General features: G+C 37.3%; 3 protein-coding genes across 3 annotated transcripts; all 3 read right to left on the minus strand.

Moving 5' to 3' along the window:
* Window positions 1–782: 782 nt before the first annotated feature.
* Window positions 783–4,079, minus strand: LOC110446059 (transcription intermediary factor 1-beta-like). The gene is made up of 2 exons (XM_021491016.1): window positions 3,993–4,079; window positions 783–3,077 (listed from the first exon to the last, which is right to left on the minus strand). Exon 2 carries the CDS (start codon window positions 3,046–3,048, stop codon window positions 1,069–1,071), a length of 1,980 nt encoding a protein of 659 aa, XP_021346691.1. The 5' UTR covers window positions 3,049–3,077; window positions 3,993–4,079; the 3' UTR covers window positions 783–1,068.
* A 10,456-nt stretch (window positions 4,080–14,535) lies between these two features.
* Window positions 14,536–15,786, minus strand: LOC110446058. The gene has a single exon (XM_021491015.1). The coding sequence runs from the start codon at window positions 15,784–15,786 to the stop codon at window positions 14,536–14,538; it is 1,251 nt and encodes a 416-aa protein (XP_021346690.1).
* Window positions 15,787–15,793: 7 nt separating this feature from the next.
* LOC110446060 (E3 ubiquitin-protein ligase TRIM56-like) lies at window positions 15,794–17,577 on the minus strand. Its single transcript, XM_021491017.1, has 2 exons — window positions 17,479–17,577; window positions 15,794–16,543 (listed from the first exon to the last, which is right to left on the minus strand). The coding sequence occupies exon 2, from the start codon at window positions 16,513–16,515 to the stop codon at window positions 15,817–15,819; it is 699 nt and encodes a 232-aa protein (XP_021346692.1). The 5' UTR covers window positions 16,516–16,543; window positions 17,479–17,577; the 3' UTR covers window positions 15,794–15,816.
* Window positions 17,578–26,619: the final 9,042 nt, after the last annotated feature.

Below are 26,619 nucleotides of genomic sequence, written 5' to 3' on the forward strand. Positions count from 1 at the left end.
ATTTGGAGCTGACATCGCAATAAAATCTGCTTAGTTTCTATGACAATTTCACTTTAGGCACTGTGATCATGTCTATTTCTGTTTTAAAGCATTATGTCTAAAGAGAAAAGAAGGACTTACAGCAGTGTATAGGAAATTCCTATAGCCCGACTCCCAGGACTATAACATGTTATGGTTATTTGAAAATATAGATTCAGCTTGTAGAATTTTCAAAATATGAATATGCACACTCCTGCAGGCAACTTTTGTTTTGATGTAGATTTTCTAGGTTATCGAGACGCTGAAATGACTACCAACTATATTTGAGTGCAATACAAAGTGTCGATACAATCGCAAGTGTAAATTATTAAAACGACTTCATTGTATTTGTTTTTGCAATTAAATCAACAATCAACATAGTATTACATATTTTGTGGGGTTTTTTGGTGGACTTTAATTGGGTCATTACTTCATATGTTTTCAAGTCTGCACCAGTATCTTTATTGAACCTGCTCTCACAGTCACTAGTTCATGTAGTCGTAAGAACTCCAGATCTAGTGACTTCACTTCGTCCTAAATCACCCAAAGTCCGACATAGTGATGTTGGATGATGCATTTCGTATTACAATAAACGCTTCTAAATTGACAACTTTAAAATTACCAACAATTGACATCTGAATAAAGTAGACGACAAGAGTGGAAAAAAACACTCGAACGAGATTTGATTTCCATGTTGTTAACTTTTTATATATTTACAAAGTATTTCTAATGTTTTCAAAATATTTTTTGATAATGTTGTATAATCATTACTCTTGATAAAATTAAATATTGAAGAAATGCAAATTGTTATGAGACTAAAAAATGTACTTTTTCAAACAAGAGGGAGGTAATTCATATTGATAATATGCTGTGTTTCAATACGCCAACTGGCAAGTTCTTGAGAAACAAACTTTAAAATGTGTAGTAGGTATATTGAGTCGAAGTTCAGTAGAAATGTAAATATGTATATTTAAATATTGTTTATTTGATTGTTTTAGGACGCAAAAATTGAAAGTGATCAATTTACTAAGGTATTATTATTTATATCGTTTAAACAAGTGCAAAGACGGCAATATAATTATCCTCATCTGTATTACTAGTGCTAGTTACCACAAATGTATCACCACGAACAGCTAAAGAGCATGGATTGTGCACTCCTTCTGATGTCGTAAGTAGTTCCCTTACGTGTGCCCCATCCCTAGACATCTGAACGATGTTGTGTGAATCCATGCCGCACACGTAGATGTTACCCTCCTTGTCCACGTCTATTCCCCTAGCTCCCATCACGACACCGACCGACATCACACTCCTGTGAGGTTTGTCAGCTGACAACCTAGACACAACGACGCTCCCCGGGTTGGTGTTACTGACACTGACAAATGTGTTTCTCGTCATTCGATCATGAGTGAGGGACCAACACGTGCTGTTATGTGTGTATAATAATACGGCTGCTCCGTTCTGTGTGATACTGTATACCTCTCCTCCACTAGTACCTATGACAAACTTTCCATCAGTATGCGTTATACCATAACAGTATTTACGATTTGACATGTTGATCTCAGATGCTAGGAAGAGTTTTGAGGCCTTGACCTTTACGACACGTATACCACCGGGCCCCCCGACAGCGACCGCCACCGTGTTGTTGGTCATCAGACACATATCCCTGGGATATCCTTGAACGGCCAACTCGTCCAGGTACTGCCCTTTGTCCGTAAACAACTTAAGCTTTTTGTTGTTATAATCACTTACTACTATGTGTGCACATGGCAGGTACACAACACCAACTGCGTAGCAATTCTTTCTATCTGACGGTGACTTGATGCTGAACTTTCCGATTTCTTTCACACGTCGTTCTGACATTGGGTTTGCAAATTCGATATGACCCTCTGGGATGCATCGCGGTTGTTTCCGTACGACAATCTTTCCCATCGCGTCATCGCTAATTATATCATTTCCAGAAGCAATATGATGCTCGATGCTAACGGATGTGAATGACTTGCGCATGTCTCTGACGAGGCTTTTACACGACTCTACTTCTGCCTGTCCTCTCTGATACAACACTATCGTCTCAGTGTCGTTGTTTCCTTCTACGGCTCTAATGGACGACTTCAGGGTATTTTTCATTCCGTTCATCAGACGTTCGCACTGCTGTGATGATGCCTCCATGTCTCTTTTCTCTTTTTTGAACAATGTAATCAAGTCGTCGGTGATGTCTTTCTGAAGCTTGTCTAGTCGTTTGTCGACCTTTCGACGTAGGTCGGAGATGATCTGCAGTGCTATTTCTTGGTTCTGTAACATCGCCTGGAGTTGTTGGTCAAAGTCCTTTACTACTGAGTCCATGACCTCTGCTCCTTTCTTCAGCGCAGCCTGCATCTCTTTTAGTTGTTCTCCTGACTTTAACTTTTTAAAATATTCCGTCGTTTTTGTCACCTCTTCACAACCTCTGTGGTCTTCGATCACACTTTCGGGGCAGCACAGAAGTTGGTGGTCTTCACAATACCAAATCATTTTCTCGTCGTGTCGGTCACATCGAGGGACAGACTTGTCATGTTTACAATGAGTATTTACGTAAACGGTGATATCCAATATATCACAGTCATTATGCAATATATCATGAAGTTGTACCTTACAAGACTCACACAAACTGATATTCATCGTCTTGCACCAAAATTGTGCTGGGCTGGTTTTATTTCCTTTTGTCTGACATGGTTTGCAGTATATTGGTTCAGACGAACGTTCCCCGAGCTGGATAATGTCATGGGCTACATTATTAGTCGGGAACTGTTTTGCCCATTTGTCCTTTGTTTCTGTCTGATTAACGGGAGAGGTCGTCCTCCTACAGACCGGACAAGGAAAGGATGTTGCCGACGCCATCTTCCCGGACAGCTCCTTGGTGATATAGATCCAGAGGCAATCCTGACAGAAGGAGTGGAGACAGGGTAAGGACTTGGGTTGTTGAAGTCGCTCCAGGCAGATTGGACACTCCAGTAAGTGTAAGTCCAGGTCCGGAGGGAGACCACCTTCAGCCATAGTAAAAGTAAGAAAGTGTCAACACAGACCTGAAATTGAAAATGACAATAGTTATAATCAATTACCAATGAGAAAGACATCTATAGAAGCCGAAAAGTAACACATGGAATACTATTTAATCATCATTAAATGTTGTCCAAGTAGTTTAATTGAGGTTAGTCATGTTTCCTATTTTTATTTTATAAACAATTCTGATTTAAAACAAACTGTCTATAGACGACATTATGTTATATGGTGTGCAATGACTAGCATTTCTATAATACAAGTGATACCATTTGTTTTAAGTTTTTGAAAGGTTCCAGTTGTTTTTTGATAAATAGTTGTAATGTTGAAATTTGTAGTTCCTTATCACAAAGTAATATTTCCCGTATGGCCGATATACAAAGCATTTTTTTTTTGTAGCGTATAATTCATGAAGCGGTATTGTTTACATTTCATATCGACCATCGACGATAACACAGTGTTTACTTGAACTTAAATGTATGTGTATGTCTGTGTATATGTATAAGTCATAAGATCATTTAATCAGAAGTATACATTTGCTTTCTAATACATAAGTCGGTATTTTTATCACATCAATGCTAGCATTGAAGTCCTTTGACGCAGCAGGGGAGGTAACTCTTATGTATATCCAAGTCGCTAACATATTGTATACATGGATGCACATGAGAGCTTTCGTTTGATACTCATATAATACTATGCGTACGTTCTTACATGCGTACGTTCTTACATGTAACGATGTTTACTAGCTTTTTGCTATCAATACAGACAATATATGCTACAAATGAAATAAGAAGTTTCGGTTTGTATTTTTCTAACAACAGCAAAGGTGTGTCTACATTGCAGTACAGGTACAACTGTGATATACACAGATTATCATTGACTGTTTGTAAAATAAACATCACATGTTAGGGTACATTATCACCTCTGTCTTATATACTCACCAAGGGGACACCTATTTACACGGGAGACACAAACTTCCATTCTATTAACAACCAGACATTGTTTACACCTTGAATCCTTCTCTCGAGACAAGGAAGTAAGTAGTGTAAATATCGAATGGAAAAGGCGGAGTCAAAATCCCGGATAGTGCACGCGTCGTATTACTTAACGCTGATTTTTACAACATTACGTGTATTATTACTCACGATGTTTTTTTTGTATATGAAATAAAAAGAGGCTACATAGGTGCTGTGTTGTTGTTTGTATAATTTACGTTGAATAAGAAATATATAGTTATATAGTACAGTATAGACTTGCTTTAGTTATTTTCTTTTTATTTGGAAGTTTGGATAGGTCAATCGTAGTATAACAGAAGACATTTTATAAGGAAATGATAATGTGATTTGGTTAGATATGGGTATAAATACAGGTTCCATCACAGGAAAAGCTATGAGCAATCTGATTATTTCCCTAAGAAAATTAGGCGTGATAACGGCGACCAAGAGGATAGAGTTAGGTTTATTTCGGCAGGTAGAATGAGGCTCTCTAAGACGGAATTAAATAAGTACCGACATTAGAGATACAATAGGTTAGCCTGGAGCTGGTGTGAGTGGTGGCGACTATCCCTTTTCCTGTTAAGTTTGGTCAAATATAGGATAAGGCAACATTAGTCAAGTAGTCGTTTTTCATGAAACTATAATCTTAAAATAGTACATGAGGAATAGACGGCTCCTTCTTTCATCTATCATCACACTTCGTCCATTTATTACTTACTTAATCCCCCTTACTCATTTTCTTGTCTTTTCTTTGTTTGTTGTATAACCAAACTAATCGGTAGTGAATTGATCACTCAAAAACAAACAAGGAGGAAACGCAGTCATAGTGAGAGGAACACTACTAAACGGAGGAAACGTTGAGAAGGCTAGTAGGGGTTATATTACGTCGTGTGTAGTCAAATTGAATTACATAAGGTATATCAGTTGATAGTGTCTATAGTCGCATGGTATCGTAATGCAAGGCCAATTACAGGAATTCATAGTACATGCCGACGCACTGGGTATCACGGAACAGGTCGAGGTACTGGGTTTCACATACCGAACGGACAAAATATCAAAATAAAACAAAAAAAGATAAATAAACATAGAATGAAATTGACAAACAGATAAACATAAAAATAATAACAACAAAGCAATGTAAGGTTAAATTTTAATTTGTAATCCACATATATATACGTTACATGTATATACACACATACATGCTATTTATACAGTTATATATTATGTTATAAAAGTAAAAAGATAAACAAACACAAAAAAATAGATAATCTCAATATAAAAAAAGAATAACAACAAAATCAATAAAAAGTAGATAAATGATAATAATAATATAACCTTGTAAATATTCAGACAAAATATATCGAGTAAAAATGAAATCCGATTGATTCGTAAACAGGGGTAACATGATAGTATACCATAAAAAATGTACTTTGGGGATAATGCTATTAACATTATTAACATCTTACTGTTAAAGGTCACGTTGTATTTTATGTCGAGATAGTATGCATGAAAATCGATAGACACGAATATCTATCGCTATGACAACATGTATTACTTAAATGGTTGTTAAGCTTCCTAATTAAGAGTGTAATTGATTAATATGTAATGAGCTTAGTATGTTCGTACGTCAAAGACGATATTGCTTGATAAGAACTTCAGAGACTGGACCAGTTCAACATTTAGATTTAATCGTAGCATTGACATTTATTGAAACACACATTATACGGTATGATGACGTTTGTGTGCACTGATTGATGACGTTGTATGTACTTTATGATCACGTTTGTGTGCACGGATTGATGATATTGGCGTGGACTGGTCGATGCCGTATATGTACTATATTATGACGTTTATGTGCACTGATTGATGATGTGTATGTGCACTGATTGATGCCGTTTGTGTGAACAGATTGATGACGGTTATGTGTACTGATATATGACGTTCGTGTACTCTGATAAACTGGAAGTCACCCTGTACTGTGATACCTAATATTTCGCCCTGTTCGTTGATATCCGATACGTCACCCTGTTTTCTGGTTCCAAGTGTACAGTAATACCAATTACATCGCCATGTACTGTGATACCCATTACGTCGACCTGTACTGTGATACCAAGTACCTCGCCTTGTACTGTGATATCCAGTGCGTCGCCCTGTAATTTGATACGTAGTGCGTCGCCCTATACCGTGATACTAGGTACGTCGCCCTATACTGTTTTACTCAGTACGTCGCCCTGTACTGTGATATCCAGTGCGTCGCCCTGTAATTTGATACGTAGTGCATTGCCCTATACCGTGATACTTAGTACGTCGCCCTATACTGTTATACTCAGTACGTCTCCCTGTACTGTGGTACCCAGTGCGTCGCCCTGTACTGTGATAACCAGTATGTTGCCCTGTACTTCGATACCCTGTACTGCAATTCCCAGTACGTCGCCCTCTACCGTGATATATGCTATATCTACATATACGTGATATTCAGGACGTCACCCTGTACTAATATACCCAGTACATCGCCATGTACTTTGATACCCAGTACGTCGCCCTGTACTGTTATACCCAGTACGTCGGCCTGTACTATGATTTCCTGTACTTCGCCTTGTACTACGATACCATACGACTATGTTCACTATCAAGTGATATACATTAATTATGTAATTCAACTTGACTATAAACTACACACGACATCATAGAACCCTTACTAGCCTTTTCACCGTTTCCTCACTTTGACTGCCAAAGTAAGAGATAGCGTTTCCTCCTTGTTTGTTTTTTAGTTGTCAATTCACTACCGATTAATTCGGTTACCCAACAAACAAATAAAAGATATAAACAAATGAGTAGGGGGATTAAGTATGTAACAAATGGACCAAGTGGGATGATAAAGGAGAGAAGGAGCCGTTTATCCTTCATGTATTAATTTAAGATGTAGTTTTATGAAAGACGACTCCTGGGCTAATGTTGCCTTATCCTGACTTTGACCCGACTTGACCGGAAGAGGGATACAAAGCCGCCATCAATCACACCAGCTCCTGGCTAACCTGTTGCATCTGTAAAGTCGGTACTTATCACAGTACAGGGCGACGCACTGGGAATTACAGTACAATGCAACGTGCTGGATAACACAGTTAATGTTGACGTATAGGGTATCACAGTACACTGCGACATACTGGGCATCACAGTACAGGGTGACTTCCTGTGTATCAGAATACGGTATCAAAGTACAGGGCGATGTACTTGGTATCACAGTAGAGGTCGACGCAATTGGTTTCACAATACAGGGTCACGTGCTGGGTAACACAGTTAATGGTGACATACTTGGTATTACAGTACAGGGCGACGTACTGGGTATCGAAATACAGGGTTACGTCCTGGGTATCGCAGTACATGGCGACGTACTGGGTATCAAGGGACAGGGTGACCTCCTGGGTATCACATTATGTGCGACGTACTAGGTATCACGTTACAAGGCGACGCACTTAGAATCACAGTACAGGGCGAAACACCGGATATCAAAGGACAGGGCAACGTACTTGGTATTACAGTACATAGNGGGGTATTACAGTACATAGTGACATACTGAGTATCACAGTACAGGGCAACGTACTAGTATCACGTTACATGACGACGTGCTGAGTAACACACTTCATGGCGACGTACTGGTATCACAGTATATGGCGACGCACTGGGAATCACAGTACATGGGGACGTTATGGGTATCAACTCACAGAGGGACGTACTGTGTATCAAAGTACAGGGCGACGTACCGGATATCAAAGTTTAGGTCGATGTACTGGGCATCGCAGTACAAGCCGACATACTGAGTATCACAGTACAGGGTGCCGCACTTGGTATCACAGTACAGGGTGACGTACTGGGTATATCCTGTACAGGGAGACGGACAGGGAATCCCAATACATTGTGACGTTCTAGGTATCAAGTTACAGGGCAATGTTCTTGGTATCACAGTACAGGCAGACACACTGGGTATCACAATACAGGGCGACATATTGGGTATCACAGTACATGGCGACATACTGGGTTTTACATGACAGGGTGACGTACTGGGTATCACAGTACAGGGCGACGCACTGGGAATCACAGTACAGCGTGACGTACTGGGTATCACAGTACAGGGCGACCGACTTTGTATCAAGGTACAGGGACACCTATTTGTGTATCACAGTTCATGACAATGTTCTCGGTATCACAATTTAGAATGCCGTACTGAGTAATAAAGTATAGGGCAAAACTTCGGTAATACAGTACAGAGCGAGGCACTGGATATTACAGAACTCGTACACAGACTGGATATTGCAGCACAGCGCGACGTATGTAGTATCACACTATGTGATTACGTACTAGGTTAACAGTACAGAGCTTGGTAACGAGTACAGGACGTCGCACATGGTATCAGAGTACAGAGCGACGCACTTGGTATCACAGTGTAGGGCGTTGTCCTGTGTATCACAGTCCAGGGCAGCCTACTTGGTATGGCATTATAGGAAGAAGTCTAGGTAAAATGTACTGGCTAAGGAGATATGTGTGGTAAATAATTCTTATACTGACTACGAAGGTCGGTCGTCTGTCTTTACGGTACTTGGACTTGTACTGACTACGATATCGTTCGTCTGTCTGTACGGTACATATACCTTGTACTGACTTTGGAGGTTGAACGTCTGTCTGTCCGGAACATCAATATTGTACATACTTCAGAGTTATCTCGTCTGTTAGGACGGTACATACACATTGCACTGGCTACTCAGGTCAGCCGTCTGTCTGTACGGTACATACACATTGTACTGACTATGGATATCGTTTGTCAGTCTGTGCGGTATATACATCTTGTACTGACCCCGTAGGTTTGTCGTCTGTCTTTACGATACATTCACCTTGCACTGACTTTAACAACACTCTCGGAAAACAATTGAATACTTAAGATAATTGCAGTGCTTGTAAAAAAGGCATTGTTGTGTACGGATAAAAAACTATTGTTTTCCTGTAAAAAGACGACATTAAATATGTGATCAAACAAAATGGCTGACACTCAGGCGAGATGTATTGCAAAATAATTGAGGGAATTTCCACAAAACATCAAAAGATGTAAATATCTTTGTTAAAATCCCACGCAATATTTCGCGTCTTTCTCAAATCCTGTTTTTTTATAAAGGCTCAAATTATACACTGTTTAGTTAATATCCAAATAAATTATCCCCGGTAGAGTGATTTTGAATAAAGCATTGATAAGTCATAGGATACCATTATATCAGGACAAGTCTGTAACAAGAGCTAGGTGCGTGTACATTTCATCTTCCCGGCATGAGTATTTGTCCAACCGTAACGAGTATAGTCATTACCAAAAGAAAATATCAACTCAACAAAATTTGTTAAGTGTTTTAAACCTAGGGACTATGCACTATCTCTTAAAATATTGATAGTATATTCATAAACTAGCAGCAGATATAGTTCCACTAACGTAGAGTAGCCGTAGAAAAGGAACTATTTTCACGCAGCTTTTACACATTTATTGTTTTGAGACGATGGTGTGACTGAGAGGTAGGGATGCTTGTGTATGGTACACACTAAGTGTACGCTTATGTTGACATTTATATATGTTCAGGGTCTTTTGTACTGGTAGAGTAAAATATACACGGCGGTATGTTTCCATAGGCGGTAAATGGTCAAAGATATGTACGTGTATGTACGTGTAAAACGTTTAACAAGCAAATTGTGTACTTTAAAAAATCACAAACTGATAACAATATTATGACTATTAATCTTATACACCACATATCTGACATAATATAGTTTGACTAGATATTATTCCCCCACAAATTATGTAATTTTGATATTGTAGATGATATCTAAATCATACTAAAGTAGGGTAACACATTAGATGTTCTATCATCATTTGTCGATCAAACATTTAGCTTTACGTCACAATTTCCAATTTTCTTTCTTTCTTAACATAGAACCCTGAAAAAACGCACCAATTAATTAATATAAACTAGCTATTCAAGTGATTTTATCTAGAAGAAAAAGTTTCACTCGCCTCCATCGGGTCAATACTAAAACTAGTATTGCAGTTTGGTGTACATTATCGATACAATATTAAGCGCTGATGATTAAAGAGGAAGCAGTAGTTGTAGGTACAAACAAGCAGTGTGGGCAATGGTGTTAATAAATAAAGAGCGAGTTATCAATGCGTTGACAAACCACAATTCGCGAGTCAGGTAGACAAGCCAAAGGTTAACATGATAGTCAACATGTTACCAACAAGCATTTCCCCAAAAGGCGGAAGTTTATGAAGATGTTGTACATACTGATAGTTTTGCAAAATAATATAGAACTTCCCCATTCAATTCATTTCCTTTGAGGTAAGTGCGATTAAACATTTTTTGTTTTGCTGAATAGATATGTTCTGCCACACCCTAAACACGATCGTATCTACTTCAAAGAATACAACTGTGATGCTAATGACAAGATAATTATCCTTATTTGCTATAACTCACATACTAGTGCTTATTCATTGAACTGTGCTGATCAACTATACAGCTTACAGTTACAGGTGTTGTATACGGAGAGTGACATAACTTGCTCCTCAAACAATGACCAAGGCCACTGAAAATTATGGAAGAAAGATTCTAAACACAGGAATTTTGAAATCAAACACTCACACCCTTATCGTGTCTCTTTCTGTAAAAGTCCCTCTGACAAACCATAAAGTAATGTTCATGGAGACAAGATGTGCTGATGCTAATGACAATCGAGCTACTAAATCGTACACAAGTAGCTATGTATCTCCTCACAATGTCATAATTAACCATTGTACTGGTTACCGAGTGTACTGTACATAATAGCATGAATACCTTTGAGGAGAAGCCATTTTTCTTGTGGAAAAAATGTCTTTGTATACGGTATAAATATTATGTCGTCAAAAATACGGCACCGAGTTTGAGTGCCAAAAAAATGGATGCCGATCAGGCAAGAATATTGGACAATACTCGAGGAAATTTCCACAAAACTACAAGCGGTATAATATCTCTGTGAGAAATCCATAGCATTTCTGATGTCTTTTAAATATCTTGTTTTTTATGGAGATTCAAATAATACACTGTTTAATCCTTATCCCATTGTAATTATCCTCGGTTGAGTGGTTTGGAATGAAGCTTTGATAACAAACACGACACAGTTAAATAAGGACAACAGTGATCTCGGTTTAACGACGGTGTATTGGTCAATTTGATATTATCTCTGAACTCAGATATCAATGTACACATATACAAGCTATTTACTTGCATACCTATTGCATGTATTGCTACAAACATTAGGCAATAACGACTGGGTAATTCAGCTTTATTAATCAGTAGTATCCAAACAGCGCAGTCTAAAATCCGTAACAGGAGAGCGTATGGCGTATACGGTGAACCGATCAGGCAAAAAACCTTGCCCCGCGTTAAGACAAAGACACAATTAAAACAGCAGAACTACCCTATCATATGTGTCATTGTTTATTTAGAGACGTTTAACGGGGCATCAGGGTGAAGTAACTTTATTTTTTGCCTTTTTTTCAAATACTACATAAACATATCAAGTGAAACTCCTTATGGAAAATAACGATCGGATTTGGCTGAAATAGATTCATAAAAATGATTAAATCTAAGAAAATCATCGGTATTTCTACCTGTCTGACCAACGTTATGTTCAGGGATTTCCCTCTATTAGCGCATGCGCATAGCACACCATTTCTTTGTAAACAAAATGACTGGCCGTGTGAAGTAAGCGAAAGAAAAGTGTTGTACCGTGTCAGCTACGAAACGAAAAGTTGCCAAATGGTCAAAAGATAGCGCAAGGAGTACGTTACGGAATCATTATTGCAGGTGGGCAGTATTCAAAGGAGAAAATAACTGCCGTAGCAGTTAGTACGGTGCATGTATTCTTCCGGATAGCCGGTTAAGCTGAAATGGAATCGACAGAAATGCTAGCGCTGTTTATGTTATGAATAAATATCTAAAACTATTAAGCTCGCTAGTATCTTTGTCTGAGTTTGAACACAGATGAACTTAGTTTAATATGTTAATGGGCATGTATTGGAGAGAGTTTACTTTGTGTTTCTATAATTATACAGTGGTTTATGCGAAAGGAAGGGATAAGTGACTGGTTAGTTTGATTTTTCCATGAGGCCCTCCAAGGGATAACTGTTGTGATGGCCCACGGCGTATTTTCTGGGTCACCGAGATACGTGTTATCGAAGTTCGTGGATTTACATAATTTATAATATTACCGGGTTCAATAAAATGGTATGATTTAATTATATTGCTGAATTAAACGAACGATTATTTTTGTTTTTACATGCAAGATTTAAATTAGTACTAATATGAATACCCGGCCTCCTCTGCCCCGGCAACATATAAAAAAAATCAGAAAGGTTTGTCCCTTGGTGTAGGGAAGGTGTTTAGCCCCGCACCATCTGTACCGGCCATATTCCGGTACTAAATTCAATACATATTTAAATATATCTACTTTATGTTTATGCCTATTATCATTGTTGACATTTAATTGTAAATGTATAACGGGAGAAGGCTGTGATAAATTGTAAAAACTTGTGCCCCATCCCTTGTTTAATTTTATTGGCAACACATTTATGTTTAAAGCTAAATAAATTTAAATTCTGAATATTGGCAAGTGTGCAATTAACTTCTAATGATGAATAATACTGTTCAAAAAACTTGGTTTCTTAGTGCGGTAAGAAGTTGCAGTTGCATGACGGCCCCTCTCTGGGGGCCCCCTTGGAAACCGTTTCATCTCGCTCGCACCACTTGTGTTTACTGCCTAGTCAGGTGACGTTATCGGCGCTATTTTTAGCAGGGCTTTCCCGAACAATTCAAGTGGTCAAACTGGACATTTGGAACGGACTATGAATATGGGGATAGCGAGGTAACATAAGTGGAAGTGCATACAATACATATATTCATTTAAAAAAACCGCCTTTTCACCTGATGTCCCTTTAAAGCATTATCTCTGTATGTTTACTTTTCTTTAAATTTCAGTTGCAGTTTCTTGACCAATTATCTCCTGCTCCCTATCTCACCAAAAGTAAAGATTCTCTTGAAAATCATGTTGTATTGATAGTCTGTCGTCGCTGATTTATATATCCTTCTTACGTAGGATAACATTTAGGATGTAATCTAACCACTCGGCGAATCTATAATTGGCACGTTACGATGTTCAACATATTTCCTTCTTGCACAAACATGTAGACCTGAATGACTAATTAATTAGCTATACAAGTAATAAAAAAATAACCAAAAGCATCAATCGGGCAAATAATAACATTGCGGTATGGTGCATACTATTTAATACATGTTAAACGATAACGATTGTATATGAAGGTATAGTTGCGAAGAAGTAGTGTTCAGAAAAAAATAAGTAAGCATGATCCACTTTTATTAAAAGTTGTCCAATTATCATTTAAATATTATGTAGCTGTTGCAAGGACGTTAAATAAATGATCTCTACCGTAAACTGATCTCAGTGTATCAACTCATGTACTTATGTTGTAACCTTCCAATTAATGTGGTTAACAAATTAGTCAAAAACCTGTAGACAAGCCAAATATACAACATCATGATGTGGTATCCGTAGCTCTGATTTTGACCGAAACCTTATGACCATGAATTTTGACGGACTTTAGTGATTGATGTCAGAACACTTGTTCGAAGTTTCATAATGAACTTGGTTCAACGCTTTTATCAGAAAGTTACAGACAAGTCAAATCTTAACAGACGGACAGACAGACAGCATGACACCAGCATACTCTCCTTTACAACCTCAGTTGCTGTATAAATAGATGTTTTAGATAATACAAACGTTGGCGAAACATAGAACAGAACTTCCATGTACATTGATTTGCCTACAAGGTAATTGAGAAGGACATGTTTGCCTTGACGATTACTTTTGTATTAAAGTTTTAATTTGCAATACCAACACATCGAATCCCATGGTGTGATTGACCGTTAAATATATGTGTACTAGCAAGGTAGCGTACTGTTAAAACAATATGAAGAAGGTTATGACAATATCAGTTTTGACGAGATTTTACTGTTACTAAATATTTGTATTGATTAGTTTATTTAATTGAAAACATGTCTGTATTTGCTTGCTTTATTTAAACATTTAATTCAATACCGTTAAAGAGCAGACTCTACACCTATTCTGATGATTTTAATAGACCTTTTTTATTGGATAGATAACTTTGTATTTTGATTGATAATACAACAAAACAGATACAAAAAAATATAACAATTTTTGTATGTGGTATTGCAAAAATGAGTTGTATAAAGCGCAGTTCACAGAAACGTTTCTGGTTTGTTTGTCCACTAATTGTACACTTTGTTGACTATTATAAATGTTCGTTTGAAAATTGTTTATTCTAAAATAAGGGTAGATAAAACACTAAAATGACCAGTTTTCAAGATGATCACTCCCATACCTTTTACACTAACTGAAAGATACGGATATAGTCCCTCTCGTCGTCTGTAATACTAGTATTAGCTACTACAAATGTGTCACCACAAACAGCTATTGCCCGTGGATATGTTATTCCATCTGATGACGTCAGCAGCTCTCTGACGTGTGTTCCGTCTCCTGACATCTGTACGATGTTGTTTGATTCCCCACCACACACGTAGATGTTACCCTCTCTGTCCACGTCTATTCCTCTAGCTTCCCTCACGACACCGACTTTCGCCACATCCGTACGACGTTTGTCAGCCGAAAGTCTAGATACCGCGACGTCCCCCGGGTTGGTGTTATTGACACTGACAAGTGTGTCTCCCTTTTTGATATCATGAGTGAGGGACCGACATGTGTTGTTATATCTGTATAACAAGTCGGCTGCTCCGTTCTGTGTCACACTGTATACTTCTCCCTCGCCTGTACCCACGACCAACCTCCCGTCTGTATGTGTTATACCATAACAGTTTTTACCATTTGACACATTGATCGCAGATGTCAGGGAGAGTTTTGAGGCCTTGACTTTCATGAGATGAACACAGCCAGGACTGCTGACGGCAACCGCTATCGTGTTTTTGTTTACCAGACACATATCCAAGGGATTTCCACGAACAATCACCTCGTTCAGGTACTGTCCTTTGTCTGTAAATAACTTCAGTTTTTTGTTGTAGAAATCACTTACTACTATCTGTGCACTCGGCATACACATAACGCCACGGGCATAGCTATTCTGTTTATCTGACGGGGACTTGATGTTAAATTTTCCGATTTCTTTCACACGTCGTTCTGACATGGGGTTTGCTAAATCGATATGGCTCCAAGGGATGCATCGTGGTTGTTTTCCGACGACGATCTTTCCCATCGCGTTATCACCAATGATATCATGTCCGGGAACAATTTGATGCTCGATGCTGAGGGATGTAAATGACTTACACAACATAGTGACCAGAGTCCTACACGACTCTACTTCTGACTGCCCTCTCTGATACAACACTATCGTCTCAATGTTGTCGTTTTGCTTTACGGCGTTAATGGACGACTTCAGGGTATTTTTCATCCCGTTCATCAGGCGTTCGCACTGCCGTGATGATGCCTCCATGTCTCTTTTCTCTTTTTTGAACAATGTAATCATCTCGTCGGTGATGTATTTCTGAAGTTTGTCAAGTCGTTTATCGACCTTTTGACGCAGGCCGGAGATGCTCTGCAGTGCAATTTCCTGGTTCTGTATCATGGTTTGGAGTTGATCATCAAAGTCCTTCACTCAGGAGTTCAAACGATCATTTCCTTTCTTCAACGCCGCCTGCATGTCTTCTAGTTGCGATCCTGCTTTTACCTTATGGCAATATTCCTTCATCTTTGGTACTTTTCCACAACTCCTATGGTCTTCGATCACACATTCGTTGCAGCACAGACGTTGGTGATCCTCACAATACCGAACCATTTTCTCGCCGTGTTGATAACACCGAGGGGCAGACGTTTCCCTATTTAGTCGTTTGCTATGGTTTCCGGTGACATCCAGTATATCACATTCAGTGTGTATGATATCATGAAGTTCTAACTTACAAATGTTGCAAAAGTTCTCGTTCATCGTCTTGCACCAATAACTGGCCGGGTTGTTCAGGTTACCTTTTGTCTGGCAGGGTTTGCAGTACAATGGTTCAGACGAACGTTCCTTAAGCTGGATAAGATCCTGGATCAAACTATTAGTCGGGAATTGCTCTGCCCATTTAGCCCTTGATTCTGCAAGCTGAACAGGAGAGGTCGTCATCCTACAGATCGGACAAGGGAAGGATGTTGTCGACATCATCTTCCCGGACAGTTCCTTTGTAATATATGTCCCGAGACAATCCTGACAGAAGGAGTGTAGGCACGGTAAGGACTTTGGCAGTTGAAGTTGCTCAAGGCATATTGGACACTCCAACAAGTGTGAGTCCAGTTCTGAACTCACACTTGTAGCCATTGTTAAAGTCAGAAGAGTCAACACAGACCTGAAATAGAAAAGAGAAAAAACTGTGAATATAATATAATACCAAGTGATAGACAGCTATCGAGGCCGGTTAGTAAGACATGTATTCTTTAAATGATTACTGCATAGCTAACAGTATAATGTAATCATCATGTGAGGTCGTTGATGTAATCAAGTAAAGGCTAGTTTTTTTTCTTTACATTAATTCTGACTTTAAACGAATTGTTTAAAGACATAGATGTGTCTTTAATGATATAGGGTGCGTAATGGTGAAAGTTTCCTTACTACAAGTAGTACCATAGTTTAAGGCTTGGAATTGTTCGAGTCGTAATTTTGGGAAATAATTTCACTGTTATCGTTTATACAACGCGTTTTACTTTTTTATTTTTTATTTTGCCTGGTGAATAGTTATGTTTAAGCGGTATTTTTTTATAATTTATGTCGATCGTCACTGATAAGTGTTATTGTGTTATGTCTGTTTATATGCATACCTTTTCCATTCAAGAAATAGTGATACAGTTGTAACATCATTTAAACAGTCATACATGTGTTTTCTTATACATTATTATGTGAAATAATAATCTCAGATATAAGCATACTACCTAATTGTTTGTGAGTCGAGATGTCGTAGAAGGGGATGCAACTCTTACATTTCCTTGTGGCAAATGTACCGTAAAAATGAATGCAGCTTTCGTTTGATACCAACGATATATACTTATACGCATTAAACGATGTTTACTCGCAGTTTTTTTTACAGTTAATCGATTTAGGACAGACAACAGAAAAAAACCTTTTACCGGAGTTTTGGTTTGTATACGTCTGACAAATCCAATGTTACAGTTCACCGTGTACTACAAGGAAATCACACATACATGGGTCATTATGGTTTGTTTGTATCATTGACATAGCCTGCATAAAATATAAGTGGTTATACCACTCTTTGACCGTTATACTCACCAATGGAACTCTTATCTGCACAGCTAGGAAGCACAAACTCCTACATACCATACATCTGTTTATACCTTGAATCCGTATATAACACAGGAAGTATGTCAAGCATTGTATAAATATCGAATGGTCAAGGTGGTATCACAATTCCGGATACTAGACGATTTTCTATGAGTTGTTATATTATGCTTTACTGGAAAAAAATACATACCAGTTTCATAAACAATGTTATATCTTTAATAGTATAGAAACTTTCAAAAACGACCTATACTATTTATAGAACAAATAAAAATATGAAGGCTCCACGATGGCTTATTGCCATGCGGCATTGTGTATTTATGACATTCTGATTACTGGAGCATGCGCTGAATTCATACTGGAAATCTAAGCTCATCATGCTTTGTATTTTTTGCACTGAAATAATCAACACCGTGCAAACAAATAACATTGTACGTATTGTCCAGTAGGTAATAGAGTATAGACTTTGCAAATACAATCAAATGAGAACATTTGAATCTTAATGTTTTAGGGCAAGAATGTGCAAACTGAAGCAGACATTTATATATAAGAGTTCGTGCGAACAACAAAACTTTTGTATTTATTATCGGTAATTAATAATATGGATTCCTGTCATTTAACTAACACGTGCCGAAGCGGTGAGGAATTGTGCCAGCCTATATCTGAATGTATTTTGTATTTTTTTTGTAAAACTGAGTTGACCGTACTGTTTTCGAATAGGCAAACATATAGGAAAACTGACAATACTTTGATTATGGCGCCCCTTTAAATCTATATCAACGGAGTCATATTTCCAGCTCATTTACCTGATCTTCACACACTTGTCCCCATCTCAGGTGCCGGTACCTTTCAATATTCGTGTTTAAATAGAGAACAGATCATATGTGTTATATGTTATATTGCATTCTATGCTTCAGAGAACAACATCACTTATATACGAAGAACTAATTATATTATGTAATAGTCAACTACACAACTATTAACGAGTTATCACCTTTGTGAATCTTTCTCTTATAGACATATTGTATGGCCTTATGTCACCGCTATACAATTGCAAAGTCACTCAAAGTGTTATGAATACTCAGAGAGTATTGACAACGTGCTGATAATTTTTTAAACTCTACCTCAGAGCGACCAAAGCATATTTGTGACATAAATAGAAAGGTACCTTTGCGTCTATGTCATGTTATTATGGTATGTGTAGACAACGTTTTCATTTGGTGATTTAACCAAAAAAAAAGGAAAGGTCATCAAGTGCAGCAGATGTATACGTTCTTTGTGTTTCTGCATCAATCCTAATTGGTAAGTTGGTACTTCCTGACATTGTTTTCCAAGTAATATCCGTACACTCTAACAGTGTATATACATGTTAGTGTGGTTTTATATATCATCTTTCAATTGTAAGCTCCATTCACCATTTATATAAGCTGTAGTTTTCCAACATAATGTATTTCTGCAAATATCACATTATGAATATAAACTTCAGCATTACCAATTAAAATGTTCAATAGGTTTTTTTATCATTTGGAAATGCATAGCAATTTATATGCCTTGTATTGTTGAACAGTTTTACTATTTTGCTATATAAGAAAATACTGCATTTTATGCAGTTTAAGGCCAAACAAGTGCGAACGTTGTAATGACCTTCGTTTCCGAGATAATATATATTTTTAATATACCTCGACTCAGCGGCTATCGCCCCGATATGGGTACATGAAGCTCACATATGTGACGTCACAAGTTTAACGCTGCCTTATAGACTGTACTGGGGCTGCGATCGTGAACTTTTTAGTTATGTATATTATATATCCCGTCATCATTGACTTATGTAGGTAAAGTTTAAAGTGATACATACACTGTACATATAATGACTTTTTTTTACACAATTTAATGATGGAATGCGTTCCTTTTGAGAAGGCAAACGATGTGCTGTATGCGAGTGTCCGAACACAAATGCAGATGATATACAAATGATTGTGTGTAGGTACATAATTCGTTAATTTAGTGCTTGTAAATATTATACTTTTCATTATTCATTTGATCTCTAGAAACTATAATGAACCCCTATATTCAACACAAATAATTTAATCTCGCTTGTAACAAACCTTTTCATTAGCCTAAACAATTATGTTATCAGTCCATACCATAAAAATGATGTCGCCGTGTGTAACGTCGCTTTTGATTGGCTGATACAGCGGCGTAATAATTTCTAAGACAAAAGTGTCCATCAATAAAAGTTGATTTCCACAGGGATCGTGTATAGTAGATTAAATTATAAGGATTACAACAAAAATCCGGAGTGCACTCTCATCATTATTTAGAGTATACTCCGTTTTTTTGTGTTATAGATCCATAACATAAGAAATGTATTGAAGTTATTGCTTAAATAAATGGATTAAAAATCGAAAAATCGAGTCAAATTAATGTAAGCGCACCTCTTTGTTTACAATATGCGGGAGATATACGATTGAAATTGACAAAATAAACCATAAAAAAACAGTACAATAAATTATACCCAAAATGAACAGCAACTCATGTATTTTACCCCTATTTATAAATACTTGAAATAATATTAATAAGCATGCACTATATGCGACATTAGTTGTCTTGTATAGTTACATTACACATAGAGGTATTAGGAAGGGGATACCTGTCCGTTCAGGTTTCACAAATATCTGTAATTTATCAATAAACCACCTGATCAGATGACAATGTGCATAGCATGATCCAGCATTATCTGTTTTGTTCCTGATTTTCATCTGTCGGGTGATGTAGTTGTACTGTGAATAGCGAACAGGTGAAAATCGTACACTTTGCACGTTAAAATCTCGTTATTGGGCTGACCAATTTATGCGGTTTTCGACCGTTTTGATATTGGATCATATATAATTATATTATGTGTGTTTCTCTGTTTGTTCAGGGTAGACGTTAAAAAAGAAATATTACACACAGACCAACAAATAAACATAAAATAGATGTCAACGCTGTAAAATGTGTATGGTATTGTTTAGATAACAACACATGATTAAGATTTATTCTATTGGTGTGTTACATACAAGATAAATAGGTATATTTACTATTGATAAAATGGTTGCGAGGAAATAGAAAATGTGAAAATGACGCAGATACCTTTTTCTTCTGTACCTTTTATATACCAACATTTTCTACACAACCTGAACGTTATAATGGTTGCGGTATGTGCTTTGTACCCATTTCATTATATAACTGTTAACAAGTTGTATGATTTAATCTTTCGTCCTCGAGATAAATGTATTCAACATTTCTTGAAGGAAAGATGCAATGGCATGAAATATATATGTTCAATTGTTAAATACAGAAGAACATTTTAAAAATAACAGATATTGATTAAATGCCTCTTATAATGCAAAACCAGAAAATGCCAAAAGAGAATTTGACGCATAATTTCATATATATATATTTTATTTGAGGACAAATCTTTGACAAATAAAATCGAACTAATTGATAGGCAGATTAATTGATTCCCCTGCCCTTTCTTATCAATGCATCATCGATAAGGGTTATGTCCTCTATAAGTACTATTGCCTGACATACGTTATGGGAGTGTGAGGTTTGTCAGAAACCAAAACAATTCAGATTTTCTAGTAAAGCAATGACTCATGCATTACGGTTTCTTACAAAAAGGGACAAAACTATTAGGTTGTTATTTTGATATTAAGTTTTAGATTAAAGTATTGCAGATAGTATTTAAAACATTTATGATCAAAAATATAATGGATTTTATGGATTCAGGTTTTGAATAAAAGTAGGTTGCTTTTTGTTTTCCGTTTAGTTGCCAATATAGAGTTGCATCGATGATGTTGGTTATAATGCCTTGAGGAGTTTATGATGAAAACACGGAACTTGTTCATTGTCATTCATATTTACGTTTATGTAACCACCACGCCTACTCTGAGTGTATGGTAGATACGCCGGAGATACTTAGTGTGGTGGCACTTGCAACGTTTCATTTTGTGTGTGCAAGCAAGGTAAAATTACAGTGGGATATTATAATATGTTTGAACCTATTCATCACAGGATTGATTAAAAATAGAAAAAACAAAACTCACAAAAAAACAGTAACACCGACACAGTTGCGTATTTGTATTTTGTTTTTGTGGTACCCTATACAACACACATATCAATCACAAGTGTCGATAACGACCTTCAAACATACTAACATATCTAAGATGTCCCAAATAAGCAACCAACAATGTTTTCGAAACGTTCACTAGACAGTTGTTGTGCTTTTACCCACTGTTGCTCGATAACTGACAAATACTGATAACATCACTAGATAAATGGCAAGAGACGCGTGTAACAAATATTGTACCTCGTTAACGTGTTATCGTATGTTTATGGAACATAATAGTCATGACGTATTGGTAAAATATTTTTCTCAACATTAAATTAATCTGATCTCAACACAAAAGTGAATCTTTGGCGTTATAATCATCAATTCATCAGTAATATACAGAACAGTTTGTATAAAAAAACCAATCGATATTGCCTATACAGGTATATAGAACAGAAAGTGTATGAACTGAATCTGACAACAGCGATGCTGCATAACACTTGGCATCCCTATTGCAGTGTTTGTATCCGTATTAAAAGCAAATGTGTATGGTGTTTTGGTAGAGGAACCTGATTATTTGTTTCCCTAATATTAAGCCTATCTTACAGAGTCAATGGGTAGTAGGTACTAAGCTATTATCATATCCTGCCTTGTCTCTACATTTTCTAGTACTTGTTATCCATATTTTCGACCTTAATTTAAGTATCTCTGTTTTTATATTGACAAAATGCAGTAAAAGGCTATCATTCCAAGGTCCTTACCAATGCTAATGTAAACTTAAGTAAGACTCTATATCTCAATAAAGTAGTATACCTCAACAGGTGTAATCGATGTATGCCCAATGTCATATTTGTTCATCAAGGTGAAATTAGCATACCCATATATAAAACATATATATAAGCACAACTGTCTTTATGAAACATTCGCTGTTATCACGCATTTCCCGATACAAAGTGCTCTAGGTACATCGCAAAATCAAAGTTCATGACATATAATTCTTCATATTGGCATAAATTTGCCTGTCGGATAAACGAAAGAACCTGTTGATACCTATCTCTCAGTGAAATATTATACAGGTATAATCAATGTTCGCTCATTGTCATATTTTCCCTTCACAGTGAAATCATCCATTCACGTATATAGCATATTCTGCACAATTGCCTGTATAAATATTTCACAATATGTACACCAAAAGGTCAGAAGTAACGACAACTCAGTCTGTATATAGTTACATGCATTATATTTGCATGACTAATAAACGCAATACCATTTTGTTACCGACTTGGTTTCTTCTTGTTATCCTTATGAACTGAGTGTATTGCTACGTTAACTGCCCTTTTTTCTATAAGTAACACAGCTCAAATCGATTGGCATTTTTTTCTACACCGTACGTAATTACCATCAATACAATCCACCAATTTCATATTTGACCTATGGATACAACAAAAACAATGCAATTTTAATGTTTTGTAATTGTATTAAGCTAAAGGTTTTAGACAATCACATCAAAGCATTGCTGATACTTTGAGAAACTGATTCCTTTGGTGTTAACACGAGCTCTTTAATCTCTAATTTACTGTTTATTATATCGCTAATTTATTGCATTCCTTTCAAGTGTACAGCACAATTTGTTTTATTTATATTTTATTTAGCACAGCTGAAAGAAACGAATATAGTTCTTCTCGTCTGTAGTACTATCATTAGTTATCACAAATGTGTCGCCACAAACAGCTATTGCCCATGGAGAGTTAATTCCATCTGATCAAGTCAGAAGTTCCCTGACGTGTGTACCGTCCGCAGACATCTGCACGATGTTGTGTGATCCCCCACCACATAGTATGTGTTACCTTTCCTGTCGATGTCTATTCCCCTAGGATCCCTCACGACACCGACCTTCATCACATCCGTGTGACATGTATCTGCCGACAGTCTAGACACCGCGACTTCCCCCGTGGTGGTGTTCCTGACACTTACGAGTGTGTCACCCTTTATTGGATCATGTGTTAAAGACCAACAGTAGTTATTATATTTGTATAACAACTCGGATGCTCCGTTCTGGGTCACACTGTGTACTGGTCCTCGACCTGTACCCAAGACAAACTTCCCGTCTGTATGTGTTATACCATAACAGTTTTTACCATTTGACATGCTAATATCAGATGCCAGGGAGAGTTTTGAGTCCTCGACCTTTACGACACGTATACCGCCAGGACTGTTGATTTCGACCGTCACTGTTTTGTCGTCCACCAAACACATATCCCAGGGATTCTCCCGCACCGTGAACTCATCCAGGTACTGTCCTTTGTCTGTAAACAATTTCAGCCTTTTTGTTGCTGTAATCACTTAGAACTATATGTGCACATGGCAGGTACACAACTCCAACAGCTGAGCAATCATATCGATCTGAGGGTAGCTTGATGTTGAACTTTCTGATTTCTGTTACGTGTCGTTCTGACATTGGGGTAGCTAAATTGATATGGCCCCCAGGGATACATCGTGGTGTTTTCTCGAAGACAATCTGTCCCATCGCGTTATCGCTAATAATATCATGTCCGGGAACAATTTGATGATCGATGCTGACGGATGTGAAGGACTTGTTATCTCCGTGACAAGTGTCTTACACGACTCCACTTCTGTCTGTCCTCTCTGATACAACACTATCGTCTCAATGTTGTCGTTTTCCTCTACGGCTTAAATGGACGACTTCAGGGTATTAAGCATACCATTCATCAGACGTTCACACTGCAGTAATGATGCTTCCATTTCTCCTTTCTCTTCTTTGAACACGATAATCAACTCGTCGGTGATGTCTTTCTGAAGCTTGTCTAGTCGTGTATCGACCTTTTTACGCAGGTCGGAGATACTCTGCAGTGCGATTTCTATATTTTTTATCATGGTTTGGAGTTGTTCATCCATTCATTCACAAGTGAGTTCATATTCTCTGTTCCTTTCTTCAACGCCTGCATGTCTTGTAGTTGCGATCCTGCTTTTATTTTCTGAAAGTATTCCGTCATTTTTTTTACTTTCTCCGCAATTCCTTTGGTCTTCGACCATGCATTCGTTACAGCACAGACGTTGGCGATCCTCACAATACCGAACCCTTTTCTCGTCGTGTGTGTGGTCGTTTCCTATGGCTTCTGGTGACATTCATTATATCACAGTCATTATGTATGATATCATGAAGTGTTACCTTACAAGTGTTGCAAAAAATATCGTTCATTGTCTTGCACCAGAAACTGGCTAGGTTGTTTGAGTTACCTTTTGTCTGGCAGGGTTTGCAATACAATGGTTCAGACGAACTTTTCTTTAGCTGGATAAGGTCCTTTGTCACCGAAATAGTCAGAAATTGTTCTGCCCATTTGTCCTTGGTTTCGGCCTGATTGACCGAAGGGGTCATCCTCCTACAAACTGGACAAGTGAATGATGTTGACGACGCCATCTTCCCTGATAGTTATTTGGTGATAAAGGTCCCTAGGCAATCCTGACAGAAGGAGTGGAGACAGGGTAAGGACTTGGGTTGTTGAAGACGCTCCAGGCAGATTGGACACTCTAGTAAGTGTAAGTCCAGTTCCGGAGGTAGACCACCTTCAGCCATTGTAAGGGTAAGAAAGAGTCAACACAAACCTGAAATAGAAAATGACTGTGATTATAAATAAATACCAATAAGACAGACAGCTATAGAGAAACAGAGGCCAGTTTATAGCACATGGAATATTATATACACGATTATCTAATAAATACAGATGCAATTTAATCAGTATGAAATTTAGTATTTTTTCCTGTTTTTTTCTCATAGTTAATTCCGATATAAAACAATCTGTCTTTAGGCGGCACGGTGTCTAAAATGATATATGGTACGTAATGGTTATCGTACAAATGGTATCATTTGAAGGTTTTGACAAATGATTTAAGTTTTGCCATTTAGGAAGCTTCATCACATAGTGGTGTTTTCCGTATGTCCGATATACAGCACATTTTACATTTTGTGTAGTGTGTAATTCATTTAGCGGTATTGTTTATATTTCATACTGATGATCAATAGTATTATCGTGTTTGAGTATTTATGTCTATGTATATGCATAAACTTTCAATTTCATGAAACAGTGATAACATCATTTAATCAAAGACATACATTTGTTATCTTACACATAAGTATGTGACTAATCACCTCAGATTTAAACAAATAGTTTAAGAACTTTGTCCTGCACAAACCCTAGGTGTTCATAAGACATTGAACCCTGAATAACCAATCACTTTTGAGAACCAATACTATGCTAGTATTGAAGTCCATTTGACGTAGCAGAGGAGTTATCTCTTATCTTTTTTTGTCGCGAACAAACTGTATACATGGATGCACTCCTATATGCGTACGTATTAAAATGTAACGATGTTTACTAGCCATTAGCTATCAATACAAACAGTACATGTATCAGCAAAAGTGTGCCAGCCTTGCAGTACAGGTAAAACTGTATTGTACACAGATTATCATAGATTGTTTGTAAAATAAACATCACATGATAGGGTACACTATCACAGTTGTCCATTACACTCAGCCAGGGAACAACTATTTACACGGAAGACACAAACGCCTCTCCCAACAGCAACCGGATATATGGTCACACCTCGAATCTGTCTCTCCCCTAACGCGGGTTACATGTCTAATCCGTAATTGATCTATATTTAGATCATGCCTATAAATACTATAACATGTTTCAACCGGATGTGTGCTCTGGAACATTCTATAATCTTGAGCAAAATAAAAAAAAACTAGAACACGATAAATATATGTGTTTAATATTCAAAAACTAGACGCTAGTGTTGTTCTGGAGCCTTCTTCAAAAAGGATGGGGGATGAACCGGCAATATACTTAATTGTATGCGACCTGTTCGGACTTGTCCTTTTATGTTAAAACGCTATATATGTCCGCCATATTTGTGTTACCGATATCTCATTTCTCTTATTGTATGATCAATATTTGGACATCAATTCACCACTAAGTGAAGACATTTTATAATTTAGATATATTCTGATCATAATA

Source organism: Mizuhopecten yessoensis, unplaced genomic scaffold (genome assembly GCF_002113885.1).
Source record: "Mizuhopecten yessoensis strain PY_sf001 unplaced genomic scaffold, ASM211388v2 scaffold2497, whole genome shotgun sequence".
Classification (NCBI taxonomy): Eukaryota; Metazoa; Mollusca; class Bivalvia; order Pectinida; family Pectinidae; genus Mizuhopecten; species Mizuhopecten yessoensis.